The sequence below is a fragment of the Lolium rigidum genome, chromosome 3, assembly GCF_022539505.1.
Source record: "Lolium rigidum isolate FL_2022 chromosome 3, APGP_CSIRO_Lrig_0.1, whole genome shotgun sequence".
In the NCBI taxonomy this organism is placed as follows: Eukaryota; Viridiplantae; Streptophyta; class Magnoliopsida; order Poales; family Poaceae; genus Lolium; species Lolium rigidum.
In genome coordinates this window covers 241,226,437-241,244,152 of record NC_061510.1, presented here as the reverse complement: position 1 = coordinate 241,244,152, position 17,716 = coordinate 241,226,437, and the positions used below count along the sequence as shown (strand labels likewise).

Sequence of the window (17,716 nt, the reverse complement as noted above, 5' to 3'; positions counted from 1 at the left end):
ACCGCTCCACCAAACATGAACCCTAAAAACAAGAAAACGGAGCCCTCCCAACGACGGGAGCATAGATCCATCCTGCCTCCAGAGACGAGGTAGAACGGCGGCGGTGTCGAAAGGAGGTGACAAACCATGTACATGTTTGTTGATTCCTAACATTAAGATGATAAATATCTCTATGTATGCCTGATTGTAGGGCTAGAGGCACACCCAACAGAAGAGCATGGACATTTATCCAAATGAATAAATCAATCAATAAATACATGATATGTTATGTAGCAGTACGATTTCTCGCCATCTTAGCTCTTCCTCCTTAGTTCAATCATCTTGATTGGATATTCATGTAGAAGTTCCATTACTAGTCAGGTTGAGCTCTTCCTTCTAAACATCATCGGAGTTGGGTTTGGGACATTTCTTTCGTGTCACTCTTCATACTCGTGGAAGTTTGAGACGCATTCGTCCACCCCTTCCCCACCCACCCACACCATTGCATCAGCATCCTCGTACATGACCTCGAAGAAGCTTTCAACCACTAACACCTTGTCGTCCACCCTGGAGCAACTGATCGGCCTCCTTTTTTACGGCACACTCATTGGCACCTTCCTTGTTGAGCATTCATGCCCATTTGTCAGCTTTGGTAAAGGAAAAAAACGAACTCTAGTCTTTTTTGAGGAAAAAAAAAAGAGTTCTAGCTTTTTTTTAGGGGAAAAAAGAGTTCTAGCTGTGCTAGGCGTTCTAACTTGCTGGGCCGAAACCTCACATAATGGGCCTCAAGGCGACGTAGATGCAGCCCACGTCCAGTGTGCGGGCTTCTTGCTACATCATCTCCCGTTCTTGTTGCTCAATCTCATTCTCGCCGGCCCTGAATCGTCTGCGAGAGGAGAGGGAGGCTCTTGCTAGGTTTTAGCAGCGCAGGTGCGGCGGCGGGGTCCTGCCGTCGAGTGTTAGGTTGGCCGGAGCGAGCAGCCGGGATGGCCAAGGGCGACGACGCGCTCGCGCGTAAGCGCGGGAAGGTGCGCCGGAAGCGGATGCGCAGCAGCGAGAACGCCGTCTCCACGCGCGTCGCCGCCATCATCGCCTCCAAGCGCCGCCGCAAGACCGGCAAGCGCCGCGGCTGCGAGGGCATGTGCTTCTCCCTCCCTTGCCCCGAGGACCCCTTCAACGAGCGCCACGGCAAGAAGCGCAGGACCGACGACGACGCCGACGCCGCCGACGCCGACGGCGACCATAAGAAGAAGGGCAAGGATTCCAAGAAGCGGGCCATGTCCGGGTCCAATGCCATACCCGTGCGGAAGACGAAGACGGAGGAGGACCGCGTGGAGCATGACCGGCCGTCCAAGTTCCTGGTGGTCTGCCTCAACGCGATCCGGGACGCGGCGGGGGCGTCCGACGGCGACAGCGGCAGCATCCACGACACCTCCTCCTGGGGCATGCAGCTCTGGGAGTCCTGCGCGGCGTCACCGCCGGTGGACGTGCTCGACACCAGCTACGCATACGCCACACGGGAGCAGACGTCGTGGCTCGTCTCCACCGCCTGCGACATCGTCGCTAGGAAGGAGAAGCTCGGTGTGGTAGTCTCTTGCCCCTTCCTGCTCTACCTCGTCCCCTCCCAGGAAAAGGCCGTGCAAGTGAGTACCAACAGCTTATCTCCACCTAGTTGTTCTTGATGCTGTAATTTCTAAAAAGTAAATTCTGAACAAAAAAAAGGTCATACTCATCTAGTAATTCACTTGGTACTGCTTCATTGCTTGGACAGGTGCGTTCGATATGCAAACCTCTAAAGTCTCTTGGGATCCATTCAGTGAGCTTGCATCCTGGCGCTTCAATAGAACATCAGATTTCTGGGTATGCTGTCTTCAATCACTAGTACCATCTTCCCAGCAATAGTGAAATAAAATCATCAGTACCATCTACCATGTAATGATACAAATATCGTCTTTTCTTATCTATCAGACTAAAGAGTTGTGAGCCAGAGTTTCTTATATCTACTCCTGAGAGGCTTCTTGAATTGGTTTCACTAAAGGCAATTGACATATCAAATGTATCAATGCTGGTGAGTAAATGCCCTTTCGTGTCCTCTTGATGATGAATTATATTAGTTCACTTGTATTTTCAATCCTAGTGTAATGTCAGTATTTCACTTTGAAAGTTATGTGCTTTACAGTAGTTTTAGCCAGCCGTATAGCCTTATGTGCTTTTGCAGTACTGCACAGTTGCAGTATGCCCAGTAATCTATGCATGCTAACATCAAGAGTAACTTCATTTAACAGGTCATTGATGGGCTAAGGGAGTTTGAGGCCCTTAATTTGAGCCCCATAATTAATTCTGTTCGACGTACCATATCAAGTGATGCTCAGGTTACTATCTTCGGTGGTCAATGTGACCATAGTTCGGCAACAGTGGCGAGAAATCTTCTGCATGGAAGAATTACAAAGCTTACTACGAATGATTCAGTTACTTCTCGAAGTAAATTTATAGCACAACATGTACAATGTTGTACTCCAGAGGAGAAGACATCAAAGGTAACTGGAGTGTGCTGAGAGAGATGTCTCATTCTTTCTTACTGCAGTGAAGAGTAATTTGTTATCTTTCTTTCTTTGGTTGCACTGCAAGTATGCTAGTTTTTAGGTTGGTCAAGCAGTACCATACTATAGATGTTGTGGTAAGCTGTTTTTTAACTTGCCAAAACGTCTTGTATTATGGGACAGAGGGAGTAACAGTTTGACCTGAATAGGCATTTGGATCCTGTGCCCTTGTAGTATACTACTTACATGCATGTGGTGAATTCATGGTTCATATTTTTTTCAGCTGCAGTTGTTTAATGTCCAAAATGCTTTGCTGGTTATTCAGGACATTGATAAAAGTTCTGTCTTTTTTCCAGGTTAAGGAAATTCTTGAGCATGTTTTAGTAGAGCATGCTAGTAAGACAGCAAAGGTTTTGCTAGTAGCTGCGAATGATCATGAAGCGCAGAAGCTCACTTCATCCCTCAAACTGGAAATTTGCACAGTGCCTGGTGACTCCAGCAGCACGTTTACCATTTGCAGCAGGTGCAGTGAATTCCAACACATATTTTTATGACATTTCGTATCTCAGAAGACAAACTGAGCATGTGAAACATAGCCAGTACTTTTCCCCAAACTTTTCACTTTACAGCCATATTGCCAGTTTGTTTGGTTTTCTCTTTTCAGATAGTTTTACCTGCACCATTTTTTGATTGAGTTGAATTGTGCTGTAGGTGACAACTTATTTTTTTTTGTCTCTACTTGCAGCATGGGGCTTATCAATGTCCTTGTGAAGGACTGGAAGAGCTTGGCAACAACAGGTGTTGAGGAATTTGAGATTGTGCTGGTTGCGGACTTGCCTCCTTCATTTGATGATTATGTTGAGATCCTCAGCAGGACAGCTCGTCATGTGGTTGCAGGGGAGGTGCATGTTATCTTCTCGAACTCTGATGCTGCTCTTGCGAAGCCCTTGTCCGATGTTCTTGCAAGCTGCGGACAGAACGTTCCTGAGTTGCTAACAAAATTGGCCAGAATTACTCCTGGTAGCGATGGTTAATCATGGTCGCTCGGACAGGTCGTCGAAGTATCTGCCATCCACAACTCTTCCTGTCACCAAGCAATTTTGTCAGTCTCCAACTGTTTTCCGTTCCTTTTTTCGTGTAATTCTCATGTGTCGCATAGCAATCATGTCTCGCCTTGATGTGTAATGCATTTGACTTCCTATTGCGAATGCGGCAAATGCCCTTTCTGTAAGAACCGATGTGCATTCTGTAATAGAAAGGAACATCTGTAATGATTTTTCAAGACGATATATAAGTTTCTGCTGGAAATATTCTGGAGTAGAAGTTTTTGCCAATTCTGATGTACGCCTTCTAAAATGTAAGGCGCAGTTAATGAAATCCGCATCCTACGGGGTGTTTTTTTTTCTTCAGAAACATCTTCGCGGGAAACTCAACCCAAACCACACACATCCTTCTGGCTGACGTCCAAAACTGAGGGACGGGAAAAATCCTGCCGTTCTCCACCTATGCTCCTCCTCGCTCCCGCCCCTCCGCCGTCGGCGACCAACACTCGCCGGACACCCGCCGGCAGCGCTGCCTCACGCGTCCGCTGCTCGAGCGTCCGCGAGCTTGATGCGTCACCGAGCCGCGGGGCGCTGCCCCCGCTGCTGGAGGCGAAGCGGGTGGTGCTGGTGAGGCACGGGCAGAGCACCTGGAACGCGGAGGGGCGCATCCAGGGGAGCTCCGACCTCTCCGTGCTCACGCCCAAGGGGGAGTCCCAGGCCGAGACCTCCCGCCTCATGCTCCTCTCCGACACCTTCGACGCCTGCTTCATCAGCCCGCTCGCCCGGTCCCGCCGCACCGCGGAGATCATCTGGGACAGCCGCGATAAGGACCTCATCCCGGATTACGACCTCCGCGAGATCGACCTCTACTCCTTCCAGGTAGGCTACTGCTTGCTCGGTGTTTGCGCAAATGCTTGGCAGCCGGCAGGTGCTTGTGGAAATGCCGTACCTACGAGCTGATGAATGATGATTCTGGTTCACAGGGACTCTTGAAGCATGAAGGGAAGGAGAAGTACGGAGCTCTTTTCCAGCAGTGGCAGACCAATGCGCCAAACTGCAGCATCGACGGGCACTACCCAGTGCAGGAGCTCTGGGACCGCGCGCAGAGCTGCTGGGAGAGGATCCTAGCACATGAGGGGAAGTCCGTGCTTGTGGTTGCACACAATGCAGTTAACCAAGCTCTCATCGCCACCTCATTGGGTAGGTGCTACGAGAATTTTATGTGGATTTTGTAATGCCAAGGGCGTATTCGCAAATGATGATGAGTGGATCCTGGTGTTCGTGTTTAGGACTCGACATAGAGTACTTCCGGACTCTGCTCCAAAGCAACTGTGGTGCTAGTGTGCTGGATTTCACCCCACAGCCTAGCGGACGACCTCCAAGTGTATGCCTTAACCGCTTGAATCAGGTGAGGGTACCTTTGTTTGGATCACCGATTTTTTTTTTCTGTAAGAGGAATTTTTTTTCTGACACACTGCGCTAAAGCCTCATTTTCGTGCCTAGTGAAGTCAGATGTGCACTATTAAAATGGACCTTTCTACTCCTTGCCTGTTTGCATTTGCGCGAGATACTGTTGCTTTATTTCAACTTTGTGCTTAAAAATATAAGCTGGATAATCTGCTTGATTTGCTACAATCCTTTCCACCGATGCTTTAAGTGCTTTAGAGTTGATGTGCAGGGTATTTAGGCATTTTCAATAAAACACACGAAATGGTGTGGGATGTTTGAACTTTGAACAACAATACACCGTCGTCATTTTTTTTATTGCTTATACTACTTCCTCAGCTGCTAGAGAATGCGAGTAATAGTTAATGAAATTAGTTCATTCAATGAACTTCATTGAACTGTGCTTATCAGTATTTAATGACATATTTAACCCCCCTGCAAAAAAGACATATTTCAACCACTGAGCATTACTTTGCAGTCATCCATGATCTGCTTTGTATCACAACATTGGCTTGTTGTGAGGTTTCTTCCTTTTGGTTTTGAGGATTCTTGCTAGTTTTTATTTAACGTGGCAATTTCTAGCCCTTGAGAGCAACTGTGGTGGCTTAATTCAACATTGCTATAATAAGGGAACACATATGCATCTAGGAAAGGCAAAAATGAAGTAATCAAAAAATGAAACCATGTAAATTAATCCTTTTTCCCATGTTTGTATGTCATACAGACGCCGAACTCTCCTGTTTCCGCTGAAAGTTCTGCAGGTAGAAAATCAAGCAAGAAGATCATTCTGGTCTGTCAAGGGGCTACTCAGAACAGTTCTGAGGTACGGGTTTTCCTTGTGTGCACACTGCATGTGTGCATTAACAAAGTTGGACATGTTCTTGGATAAAGTCATGAAGCCTAAACCTGCATGTGTGCATCCTTTATTATTTTATGAACTTATTTTCCATTTTCTGGGATAAAGGATCTAGAGTCCGATGGCAATGAAAACTATGTGACTTGAGTTTCTTTATAGATTCAGAATAAATAGAACCGCACAATTCATCGTTTTAGTCTTTTGAGCTACATATATTTACTTTCTGAATTCCAGGGTAGTTTAGGCGGAGTGGGTTATGCACCTCTGAACATGCTTGGGGTTATACAGGTAATTCACGTTTTGTTTGTCTGACGTGGCCAATTTATTTCCAAAACAATAGCTGAGCTTATTTTCTGACCAATACATTCAGGCTCAGAAGACTGCGGAACTGCTTTTAGATCTGAAAGTGAACAGTATTATCTGTAGCCCACAAGTTGCAGCTGTTGATACCGCAACTGCCATATGCGAGGTGAACAGTATCTTATTTCTACCAATTTTCACCCGCGGGATTTGATCTCATGGAGTCATTTGCAGGTCCAAGAGTCTGCCGATTGCTTAGGTGCTGACTGTGTTCCTCGTGACATTGAGATGAAGAATTTGCTTGGACTTGAAATTGATGATGCCTTTCAGACAAAGCAAAAGGTTTAGAAGTTAGATCATCTCCAGTTTCTTTGGTTTATCAAAGGCATTGGCATCGTGCTATCTCTACTTTGAGGGTCTTTTATATGTCCTTAGAAACCGCTTTTGTATCACGGTCTCATGGAGATGATCTCGCCACGAAGGCACCAGATACCTCAACATCTAGAGTTCAGCTTTACAATTAGCAACCACTTTCCTATTCTTGTTAAAACTATCTCATCTGCACATTGTCAGGTTACCTTTTCCTTAGGGAAATCGGACGGTTACCTGGAAGCTTTGTAAAAAAATGTACATATTTCGCATTTTCAGGGCTAAAAAGTAACAATTTCCATCTCCCTCTATGCAGAGCCTTGGACAGATGGTTCAGTCAGGTTGGCTGGGCGGCATGGAACACCAAAAACTGAAGACATTATGGGCTCAATCAGAGGAAGCATGGCAAGCTTTGGTAAACGAATTGCCAACCAATGAGGCTGCCGAGTCAGACAGAGTCGTCGTCGCGGTCGGTCATCCCGCCATTCACTTGGCACTCCTCTGCAGGTGCCTGAATCTAACAAGGGAATACATGCCGTCTTTCCATCTAGACGATGGCAGCATCAGCGTGATCGATTTCCCGGATGGGCCGAAAGGAGGAGCTGTCGTCAGATGCACGAATTACACGGCCCATTTGGGAAGATGGTCCATACCCGTCACAAGAACAACAGAAAACAGTGATGAATTATGATTTTTTTTGTCTACAATGTATATATTGTTAACATCTTCAGTTTTTCTGTCAAATTTTTTTTCAGTTTCTTGGGTTGAGTATCCTCCTCCTTCAGGAAAGTGAACCGAGTATGTAGATATCATACACTGATTAATGGACACATTGGCATTAATGTATTATTATGCCCAGCAGTATATAGTTTAAACGAAAAGTTATACCCAGCATTTATGCTGGAGTGTCATGTTGTTCCAATATACTTCCTCCCTCCCAGTTTAATAGGCCCGCACGTTGTTCAAAAAATTAGTTGAATTATTTTTTGGTCAATAAATTTGAAATATATGTTAAAAAAACTATATACTACCTCTGTCCATTTTTAGATGTCAAAAATTTATGTAAATTCGAATGTATGTAGATATTTTTTAGACATAGATACATTCAAATTTAGACAAACCACTGGACATCTATTAATGGACGGAGGGAGTATTATTGAAAATCTTTTTAGAATACAAGTCTAATGGTGTAGATTTTGTAGATATAAATTATATTTATTGATCAAATTAATGGTTAATTTTTTAAAAAAATTATGTGCGCACGTGTTAAACCGAGAAGTAGGAAGTACCGTTTGTGCATGGATGAGTTTCCAGTTGTGATGTGTGCCCCCAAGGCCCCAACGCCCAAGCTGGAGAAAAGAGGCATGGATGGTGACCAAAGCGGTTGCGATGATCGATCTGCATGCGCGACGTGTCTCCCTCCTGCCACGCGTACAACGTCATCCTCGGCCAGCTCCGCATGGCTCCTGCTGCAAACCTTCGCCGCCTAGTTTGCTCCATTCCCCTTCGTGCCGTGTTGGTGACGTGGTGTACACAGCATCTCATCCCCAATGGATCCAGGGCGCCACCACCCGTCCATGTACGACTACCAGGACGACTACCTATTCTTGCCGGCAGCCGGAGAGCCTACCGGCGGCAGCGACATCATCCTCTTCCTCGCCATCCCGGCAGGCTGGCTCATCCGGCTGGTCGTCATCCTCGGCGAGCGCGTCATCTCCGCGGTACTCACCCTCGTGGTCATCCCCGTCGCGGCGGTCGTCGGCGAGCTGCGCGCCGTCCCAGCCACCGCGTCCTCCCTCGCTCGGCGCGCCGCCTTCGGCTTGCTCGCCGCGGCGCTCACCTTCGCGGCCCTGGCCTCCGTGTTCGTCGTGTCCCTGCTGCTCGGCTTCGTCCTTGTCCGGCACTGCGTCGAGGACCCGGTGACCATGCGCCAGCCACTCTACTTCGACTACACAGAGCCACAGCCGAGTGCCGCCGTAGCCCTCGGCAGCGCGTGGGGCGCCGCGGCGCCACTGCTGCCGGGGGGCACTTCGTCACGGTGTCCCTGACACTGATCCTTCCTGACTCCGACCACAACCGTCAGATCGGCGTCTTCCAGGTATGTACATCACATCATCAGTCCACTCCGATTTTCTCTGAAATTGGCATGTTCATTTGCAGTTCCCCTGAAATTTTGTGAACTTGATCATCTGAATTTTACTGAATCTTCCGTCTCACAAACTCACATTCAGATCAAAGCAGAGGCGATCGCTCCAAGTGGAACAACCATAGTGTCCACCACCCAGCCGTACATGCTGAGGTACAAGAGCGCTCCGGTGCGGCTAGCGCAATCGGCGCTAACCATCGTGCCACTCGTCATGGGCGTGCGCAGCGAGAGCCAGTCCGCGACACTCAAGATGCTGCAGTACAGGGAAGGCCATGGCCGCCACAAGAAAACAGGTCTCATCCGAGTTTTTCTGCAGCCAAGAGCCTTGACAGTGCATCTGCCCCAGGTGTACAGAGCAGAGATCACCGTGCAGACGTCGCTTCCATGGTTGAAGGCCATGGCACGCAGCTTGAAATGGACAATGTGTGTATGGGTGTCTTTCTGCATCTATGTCATCCTCTCCGTTTTCGCCGTTTATTGGGTCCGGACACTCGTGCTATCTGCGTGGCAGTGGGACAGGAGATTGTCTGATCATCAAGTCAAGGGGAAAACAACTTCTAATCTGGGTGGGAGAGATAAAGGTCAGAGCTCACATGAGGAACCATCAAGAGGTGTTGTGAAGTGGAGGGATAGGAGAGGGAAGAGGAAAGCACAAGAAGCGTTGCATGACCCAATGGTTGAGCTCAAGCTCGATGATGGCTCAGCTTCTACTGCTGCAGCGGTCGAGACTGACGAAGTCATCGACGGCGATCATGGGGAGTCTCATACTGCTAGATCGGCCGTGTCCGTGTCCAGTTAGTTCAGTCAAAGTAGTTTGCTCTAAGGTTTATGATGACTGTTTATCACGTTCCTTGCACATAATGTGATGCAAATAATGCCAACTGATAGGCTGCCGGGAGTCACGCAATTTGTGTTCCTTATTCATGTTTCTTCCATGCTTCTAGTATTTCGTTAACTTATGTTTTCAGGAACTGTGTATTGTCTCCTTCATGGTTACAGATGTTGGACAGATGAGTATGTAGCAGCCTGCTCATATTTCAGGTCAGTCTCTCAGCAATAATGTACTTGCACACTTCCTAGTCACGGAGCTTAAGGCACCAAAATGGGGAATATAATGGTGTAACGCAGGTAATGAAGATGCTTGAAAATTTAATTCTGCTGTCATTAAATTTACGGATTCATTCAGGTTGCTAGGGCATGCAATTTTGTGTGAGATTGAAAAATGGCCATCCTGTAAACAGGCTGTATGTCAGTAGGAATCATGTAGTTCCTTAGAGCAAACTTCCTGTAGAGATAAGTTGTATAATGATGACAAGGACAATTTGAAAACAGGGAGCTGCATCCTTTTTGGGGTATATAGATAAATATCTTATACCTTTTAGATTTGTTGGTTTAGAGTTAAGAGACTTGAAAGAAAAATTGATGTACAGAACTTCTTATCATCATCATTTATAGCGCTGGACCATGTAGCACATGCTGTCCTAAAACTCATTAACATATACCTACTGTGCCCTTTTCGTTAGGCTAGCTAATGTCCAAAGATCCAAATCTCATCCTTTATCCGCCAAGAGCACTCTATGTCCATCAAAGGAAATATTGAATAGGGAATACTTATGTGCACCGCATATGCTAGTTTCCTTTAGGTTATATGTGATTAAGTATCATGGCTTGCCAGTGATAGCTTAAGTGTTGATTTTTCATGACAGGGAAACTGTGTGTTATACTGTTATGATATGGAAAGAACCGGGTTGAAGTTACTTGTTCCTATGTATCGATAATGCCTTATTATGCCCAGTGCTCATGCATGCGATGATCTTGGCACCATGATTTCTTAGTGATCGGGGTTACTCACTGTACAAATATATTTGTTCTGTGGCATTGTGCATTTGAGGTCCAATTGTTTTCGAGAAAATGCAAATAATTCTACTTCTGGATGCATTGATAAAAATAATTGTTGAATATTGGGCTCTCTTACCATTAGGCAACTGAATTGAGTTCCTTATAAATCTGTGAATTTCATAGGAGGATATGCACTGATCAAAGCCTAGCATGAGCAGCTCAACTTGTCTGTCGGCAAGTGTTGAGCTTCGGACAGTGACATGTCTGTACTCTAGCAGTGAGATCGATTGAGTCACTTAGAAAGATTCTTCAAAGTCTAGGTGTTCAATGCTAAACAAGAACCAAGTAGGATGGTGGTGGAACAGAAGTTCTGATATTGATAGAAATCATATTGTTTTGAGCAGTACCTTCTGGGCCTGTTCCAACATCCAACCACAACATGGAAGGAAGAAGCCAAGTTCAGTTCCAACAGGGCAACCTGCTCTCCTCCTTCCTGATGCACGTATGTATTACCTTCTTCAACTGCCTTGCTTCTGTTGGTTAGTGTAATATATCCTCTCCCCAATTGCATAATAGTATATTATCAGTAAGTTTTATAGTGAGTCTGAGACAGAAAGGCCTCTTTTGTCAACTTATGTTTGCTGCATATAGAATTTGGAAAACTTTCGTCGCCAACTTGCTCTTGCTAGACGTTCCACTTAGAAAAATTGCACGTTGGCCGTACAGTTATCTTTGTTCCAATTAGATTAAAATATGGTGATTTCTGTTGTGAAGACCCACATAATATTTGACAGTGTTTCTAGGATCAAGTGCTACCAGTGAGTTGCATTCTCACCTCATAAAGTAGAGTGCCTCAGGAGCAGTGGATGCGTAAGCGTAATTGATGGACCATGCTCCATGGGCTAGTTCAGAGTTTGCCGTTGCATTTCGGTGCGACTAATCTTATGTCATGTGTTTATTGGAGACACACGGGTCAAGTACAAGGTAGAAAAAGTCTTCTGCTACACACTTATATTCGTTCATCTTACCCTCTATGATATTATATTTTCATTAGCTAATCCCCAATCATTAAGAGGTTGAAACTTTCTTTTCTGCTATAAAAGAATGCAACTAACAAGAGGACACTTTAGTATTTTGGTATGGGATCACATATTCATATATGCATGTTGTCATGGGACCAAGGACAGTGATGCGTGCATGATCCATTGGTCCCTCACTCCCTCTCCCTCTCAAAATTTTGTTGTCTTAGACATGGACCTGATCGTCCTAGCATAACATTTGTTTCTCCCTGCATTCAGTTAGTTTTATCTGACCAATGTTTGTAACTTGAACTATGGTCACATGGTCGAACATGTAAAACTAACTGAATGCAGGAGAGCTGCACATACATATGTGATCTTGAAATGACTGGTTAATTTCTATCAAACCATTTCGCATCTTGGGATTTCAGGATTCTTTTATTACTATTTGTCCAAGAAAAGTTCTTAGGAAATAATGAGATGCTTGGGGTTTGGTACTTATACATGTATATTTTTTTACAGAAAATATCACAATGTGCATCATGTGATAAGATGTAGAACTGCAAAAGTCGCATGCAACTTCATTTTGATCAAATATACCTTGCACAAAGAAGATAAAAAAAATCAACTTAACTAATAAACAGTGCAACTACAGCTATGTCTTTTTTTTGTACATGACACATTTAATCATATGTTTGCATGATTTTTTTCCCGCAGATTCACATTATATAGCATGAAGCATATTTGAGGATTTGTGAGGATTTTCGGATTTGTGATATGACACATGACTGCGATCCTCTCTGTTTTTTCAATGATCTTTTGAATGGGACATTGCTGACAGGGTTGCCAACAAATGTAGAGCATTTTGTTGCAAACCTTTATGGATTCCTCCGGAGGATTAACCCAGAAACTCACAAGAAACAAACAACCTACAAAGAGGGAAAAAATCTTGATCTGAAAAGTTCCTCCCTGCTCTAGAATTGGCTTCAAGAAGTAACGCTAGATGATTGGATGAGAATAGCACTCAACACCGTTGGTAGCATCATGACCGTAAGATTGCCAACTGCCTTGCCGATATTGCAATTTCATTAGAGTATCTCCGGTGTCCGATGTCCCGAGCCCGTCCCCGCTACACATGGGTTGTTGCGGGGCTCCAGACGGAAGACACGCCCCTCGATACGCCGGTGAAAGCAACACGATACTACCTGCCAGACAGGGACGGAGTCAGGAATGAAGTATAAGGGGGGCAATCTTAGTATGAGGAGGGCAGAACTAGCTAAAATCACACAAATAAGGAGCTGTCATGGCCACCTCTACTTCGCGACGCGTCTCCTCTTCGGTCGCCTCTATTTCGCGACACGCCTCACCTTCCACCGCCGCCTATTTTACCAGACATTTCGACTGAATAGTTCGGCTACGCCTGATTCCACAACGCCTCCTCTCGCCCGGCTACCCATTTCACCACCGGTTGGATCGCGACGGCCATTCCAAACTTCACCATTCTTGCAAGGTGTTCGATCTTTTGTTTGGTAGGCGTCGCCGCTGTTAATTTCTTGTCCGTCTCCTTGCTAGAGAGCAACCTCGGGTTTGCCCTCACGGGGGAGTGAAAATTTTCCCATTCCCATCCCCACCAGGCTCGGGAGGGGATTGGTTTCCCCATTAAGAAGCTAAATTTAAATTATATTCTCAAAATTTTATGATCTTACCTGTTCTACACATATACAAATAAGCAACTTTATAATACGTACGTGGTAAAATACAAAAAATCAGTAGCATATACGCTAAAGTGTATTGAAATATACTACACTATATACAATATTATAACATATTTCACATAAAAATATGCCAATTTATGTGTATATAAAGGTATAAGGGGAGATAGCGGGGAATGGGTATGGGGATACCTTTTAATCCCCATCCCCATTTTAGATAGCGGATCAAAATTCTCCAATACCCGTCCTCAAATAGATGAATTCTTCACGGGTTTACGGGGAACAGGCTCCATTGCCATCCGTACTCCTTGTTGGCTCCTGCCACCTGACCGTTTAGTTAACTTGGGCGCTTATTTTTTGCATGGGCTGAGAAGGAAAACGGGCCATTTGGTTGCCTGCAGACCACCGTGCACAAACCGGGTTTTAAAGCACCTACGGGACAGGCCTGGAGGAACGCCCGGAATGACAGTTTCTGTGGAGCCAGGCCCGTTGTCGTGAGAAGGTTGCACGCGTGGGGAATGGAGACGAAACGTCGCGTCCTTTGGAAACACGCGTCATAACTAGCCTCACCGCGCCCCTCTCCTTCGTCTCACTCGCGACCTCACTCTCACCCCCCTCTAAATTGTCACATCACCAAGGCGGTTCCCCTACCGGCAACCAATCTACCGCACCGCCGCAAGGAGGAGCACCGGGACCGGAGGAGGAGACGACAGTGAGAAGCACCATGACATCGGCTGCAACCTGCACCACGGTCTTCACCGGCATCTCGAGTTCGGCCACGAATTCGACCTCGTCCTCGACCGGAACAATGGCGGTAACGTCCTCTTCCTCTTACATTCGTACTCATTGTGCCAGAACAGGCCATGCTTGCATCTGCGACGACGTGCAGATTAGATCTACTAGAGTTTCCATTAGGATTGGGTTCGGATAGACGTTTGCTAGGTGTTCGTCATGGTTGCTTGCTGTTCTTGTCGAGTTCTTGGTGTTGCTTAGATCTGTTAGTGTAATCTCCAATCGCGGTAAAACATTTGTAGATTGGACTGAGGATTGGTCAAACTGTCAGATTTTACTGTGCATGCAAAGAGGGGGAGGGTTTTTTTGTGCTGGGGTTTAGCATGTTGTGATTGTTGTACGAAATATTAAGCTGGATCGCGCTAGTTTGTTCAGACGCAAGATGAGATAGATGACTTGAGGAACGAAATTGCTCTGCTCAAGAATCTGCAGAGAACATAAGCACAAGTGACGAGGGCTAAGAAACATGAATGGGAGGCACAAAGAAAAGCTTTGGAGGCTGAAAAGAGAAACCTAAAGTATGACATATACGATCTACTCTAAGTGAACTTTGCCTGCGTATGCCTGCCTTCTGAGCTAATGTATGAGACCTTGTGTGCTTCTTCACTCCTGCATTGGCATGTGATTCAACACCGGCACAACGGAAATCAATGTGCTGCCCTCGAACTTAGTCGTGTGTGTCATATTACTTGCACATTAGACATAGTTTGAGGGAAGTTCCTTGAGCTGTCGTGTGAGCCAATGTATGAGGCCTCGCTAATGTTTTTAATGTCCATTTTCATCTATACTTGTGAGCAGGCACACCTCTAATGGCATGTGTTTTTGTGGTAGACTGAGAAGATCATGTTTGGGTCACCTGCTGAAGTTCCCGACGAGGGTCCGTCGAAGAAGCGTCGTGGCAGGCCGGCTAACGTCGGCCACTTCCAGGATGAGGTAGGGCCGGACCAGTTCCTGCGCATCGTCTTCAAGTCCACCTTCGGGCGGCTCCTAATCCCTCAAGATTTCGTCAAGTGGTTCGGAGAAATCCGTTCCAACATCATCGTCCGCAGCAACACTGGCTGCAACTGGAGGATGAATACGATGAGAGAAGGCGATGACGCATTCAACGACCAGGGGCGGGCGGGCTTCGCCATCGCCCATCAGCTCTAGGTAGGTAAGTTCCCCACCTTCAAGAAGGTGTCCTCCATCGAGTACAGTGTGGTCATCTTCGACCACACCTGCACTGAGGTGATGAGCAGGTGCTCGTACCATGGCGATGCCACCGGGTGTGTTGTCTGGAGCTTACCTGGTATTGTGTCGCTGCTACCATGTCGTGTCTAGTGTCTAATGGTGTCTGCTTGATGTTTGTGTCGTGTCCTGAACTATGATTGTGTCTGAACAATGGTGTGTTCTGAACTAGTATCGTCTATGATCACTGCTAAGTTTGCTTGTGTTTGTATTGTGTTCTTGCTTGTGTGGTTGACCTAACCTCACCACTGAAGGGAAGAGATAAGGCCGGTGCCACCGCGGGCGGTAGTGGGGGCGGTACCGCCCGCGGCGGGGCGGGAGGCGGGCGGGAGGCAGGCGGGACGGGAGGGGGAGGCGGGGGCGGGCTCGCCCGGCGGTAGCGGGCGCTACCGCCCGGCTACCGCCCGCATTGGCGGCGGCAGTGAGGCGGGAGGGGGGCGGGAGGCGGGGCGTGGCGTTGGCGGGCCGGGGCGGTAGGCGGGCGGGCGAGAGGGCGGGCGGGAGTGGGCGGTAGCGGGCGGTAGTGGGGCGGGAGGCGGGCGGTAGCGGGCGGGAGGCGGGCGGGAGAGGGGCGGTAGTGGCTGAGGTGGCGCGATCTGATTCGTCCACCTCAGCTAGCCGTTGGGGTAGCCGTTGGTAGTTCAAAAAACCCTAAAATTTCAGCCCTCCCTCTATAAATACCTCCATCTGGTTTCACTCATTCCACACCCATTTCATCTCCTCCACTCTCCATTTCGACTCCCTCTCAACGCCATGTCTTCTTCCAGCAGTTCGAGCGACGGAATAGAGGGTGAGCTGATCGCTGCATTCCAGGCGGAGTACGAGGAGGAGATGCTGAACGAGGAGGAGGAGGAGGAGCCAAGACGGCCGCGACGCCGCCGAGAGGTCATCAGACGTGATCGTCTTGGTGCCCACGATCGGCTGTTCGAGGACTACTTCGCCGACGACTGCAACTACCCTCCGAGCTTCTTTCGGCGAAGGTATCGGATGAGACGATCCCTCTTCCTGACCATTGTGGATAGATTGGGTGAATACTCTCCGTATTTCACCCAAAGACATGATGCTCTCGGTCGTCCCGGTCATTCTCCCCTACAAAAGTGTACTTGCGGCTTTGCGTCTGTTAGCTTATGGAGCCTCTGCGCAGATACAATAGATGAGTGGCTTAAGTTAGCTAGGCAAACTACATCAGATTGTCTAGATAGATTCCGTGAAGGCATCATTGCCTCGTTACGGGAGACGTTTTGCCGTCGACCAACCGTCGAGGATACTCGGCGTACGTTAGCGAAAGCCGAGGAGCGTGGCTTTCCCGGCATGTTAGGGAGCATCGATTGCATGCATTGGCAGTGGAGGAACTGCCCGATGGCTTATGCTGGTCAATTCACAAGGGGAGACATCAAACACCCTACCATAATCTTAGAAGCCGTTGCGTCGTATGATCGTTGGATCCGGCATCCTTTTTTGGAGTGGCCGGGTCGAACAACGACCTCAATGTACTCAACCAGTCGCCGTTGTTCACGGATGTGCTTAGGGGAGAAGCACCCGTAGTGAACTTCTCGGTGAATGGACACGAGTACAACTATGGTTACTACCTTGCCGACGGCATCTACCCCTCCTGGCCGGTGTTCATGAAAGGTGTTACTCTTCCACAAAGTGAGAAGCAGCGAGTGTTCACTGCTGCTCAATCAGCTTGGCGCAAAGATGTGGAGTGTGCCTTTGGAGTGCTGAAGGCTAGGTTCAACATTCTAGCAGTTCCGGGCCGCTCCTTCTCGAGGCGTACTCTTGGGTTGATCATGCGTGCATGTGTCATTCTGCACAACATGATCATCAACGATGAGCGTGGTACAAATTTGGAGCACAACTATGAGACCGTTGAGTCCAATGTCGGCCCTGCAATACACCACCATGCACCACCAAGCCTAGCAGCGAGGATTCAGATGGACAACGAAATGAGGGACTCACCGGTGTATACACAGCTCCAGCGAGATTTGATTGAGCATGTGTGGGCTCATAATGCCTAGATTATGTAATTTTTCCAATTTTTTATGTAATTTTTTCAAATTTTTATGTAATTTCTTTTTATGATGTAATCGGTAACAATTGTAGTTCAATAAAATAATTTCCTTGCATTATTTTCTATGTTATACTCTGAAAAAGAATTGCTAATGGTGAGGAGAGAGAAAAGCTGATGTGGAGGAGAGAGAAGTGAGAGGGCTCACTATAGCCCATGCATTGGCAAGGTGGGGTGAGAGTGGGGTGAGAGTGGGGCTAGAGTGGGCAAAAAGGTGACGTGGCGGGGCGGGAGTGAGGCGGTGCACTAGCACCAGCCTAACCAGAAGTGAATTTTGGGTTGCAACCGAACAATAGAGGTGCCATTTTGCGCTGCTACTAGCCATGGAAACTGACCTACCAAATAGGCAGAGCCCAAACCTCCATAGAACCGAAAAACTC

The 17,716-nt window shown here is 47.2% G+C and overlaps 3 protein-coding genes across 3 annotated transcripts; all 3 read left to right on the top strand.

Annotated features, from left to right (window-relative positions):
- Positions 1 to 861: 861 nt before the first annotated feature.
- On the top strand, positions 862 to 3,829 carry LOC124703208 (probable ATP-dependent RNA helicase ddx5). The gene is made up of 6 exons (XM_047235436.1): positions 862 to 1,622; positions 1,751 to 1,839; positions 1,948 to 2,047; positions 2,265 to 2,516; positions 2,876 to 3,042; positions 3,265 to 3,829. The coding sequence occupies exons 1-6, from the start codon at positions 966 to 968 to the stop codon at positions 3,551 to 3,553; spliced, it is 1,554 nt and encodes a 517-aa protein (XP_047091392.1). The 5' UTR covers positions 862 to 965; the 3' UTR covers positions 3,554 to 3,829.
- A 180-nt stretch (positions 3,830 to 4,009) lies between these two features.
- On the top strand, positions 4,010 to 7,289 carry LOC124703210 (2-carboxy-D-arabinitol-1-phosphatase). The gene is made up of 8 exons (XM_047235437.1): positions 4,010 to 4,441; positions 4,546 to 4,762; positions 4,852 to 4,970; positions 5,733 to 5,831; positions 6,099 to 6,152; positions 6,235 to 6,333; positions 6,399 to 6,506; positions 6,850 to 7,289. The coding sequence occupies exons 1-8, from the start codon at positions 4,025 to 4,027 to the stop codon at positions 7,222 to 7,224; spliced, it is 1,488 nt and encodes a 495-aa protein (XP_047091393.1). The 5' UTR covers positions 4,010 to 4,024; the 3' UTR covers positions 7,225 to 7,289.
- Positions 7,290 to 8,083: 794 nt separating this feature from the next.
- Positions 8,084 to 15,190, top strand: LOC124696254 (seipin-1-like). The gene is given in 6 exon segments (XM_047229007.1): positions 8,084 to 8,548; positions 8,551 to 8,631; positions 8,765 to 9,473; positions 9,648 to 9,720; positions 9,866 to 9,923; positions 14,873 to 15,190. Coding segments are annotated over 6 exon segments (1,704 nt in total).
- The last annotated feature ends 2,526 nt before the right edge of the window (positions 15,191 to 17,716 follow it).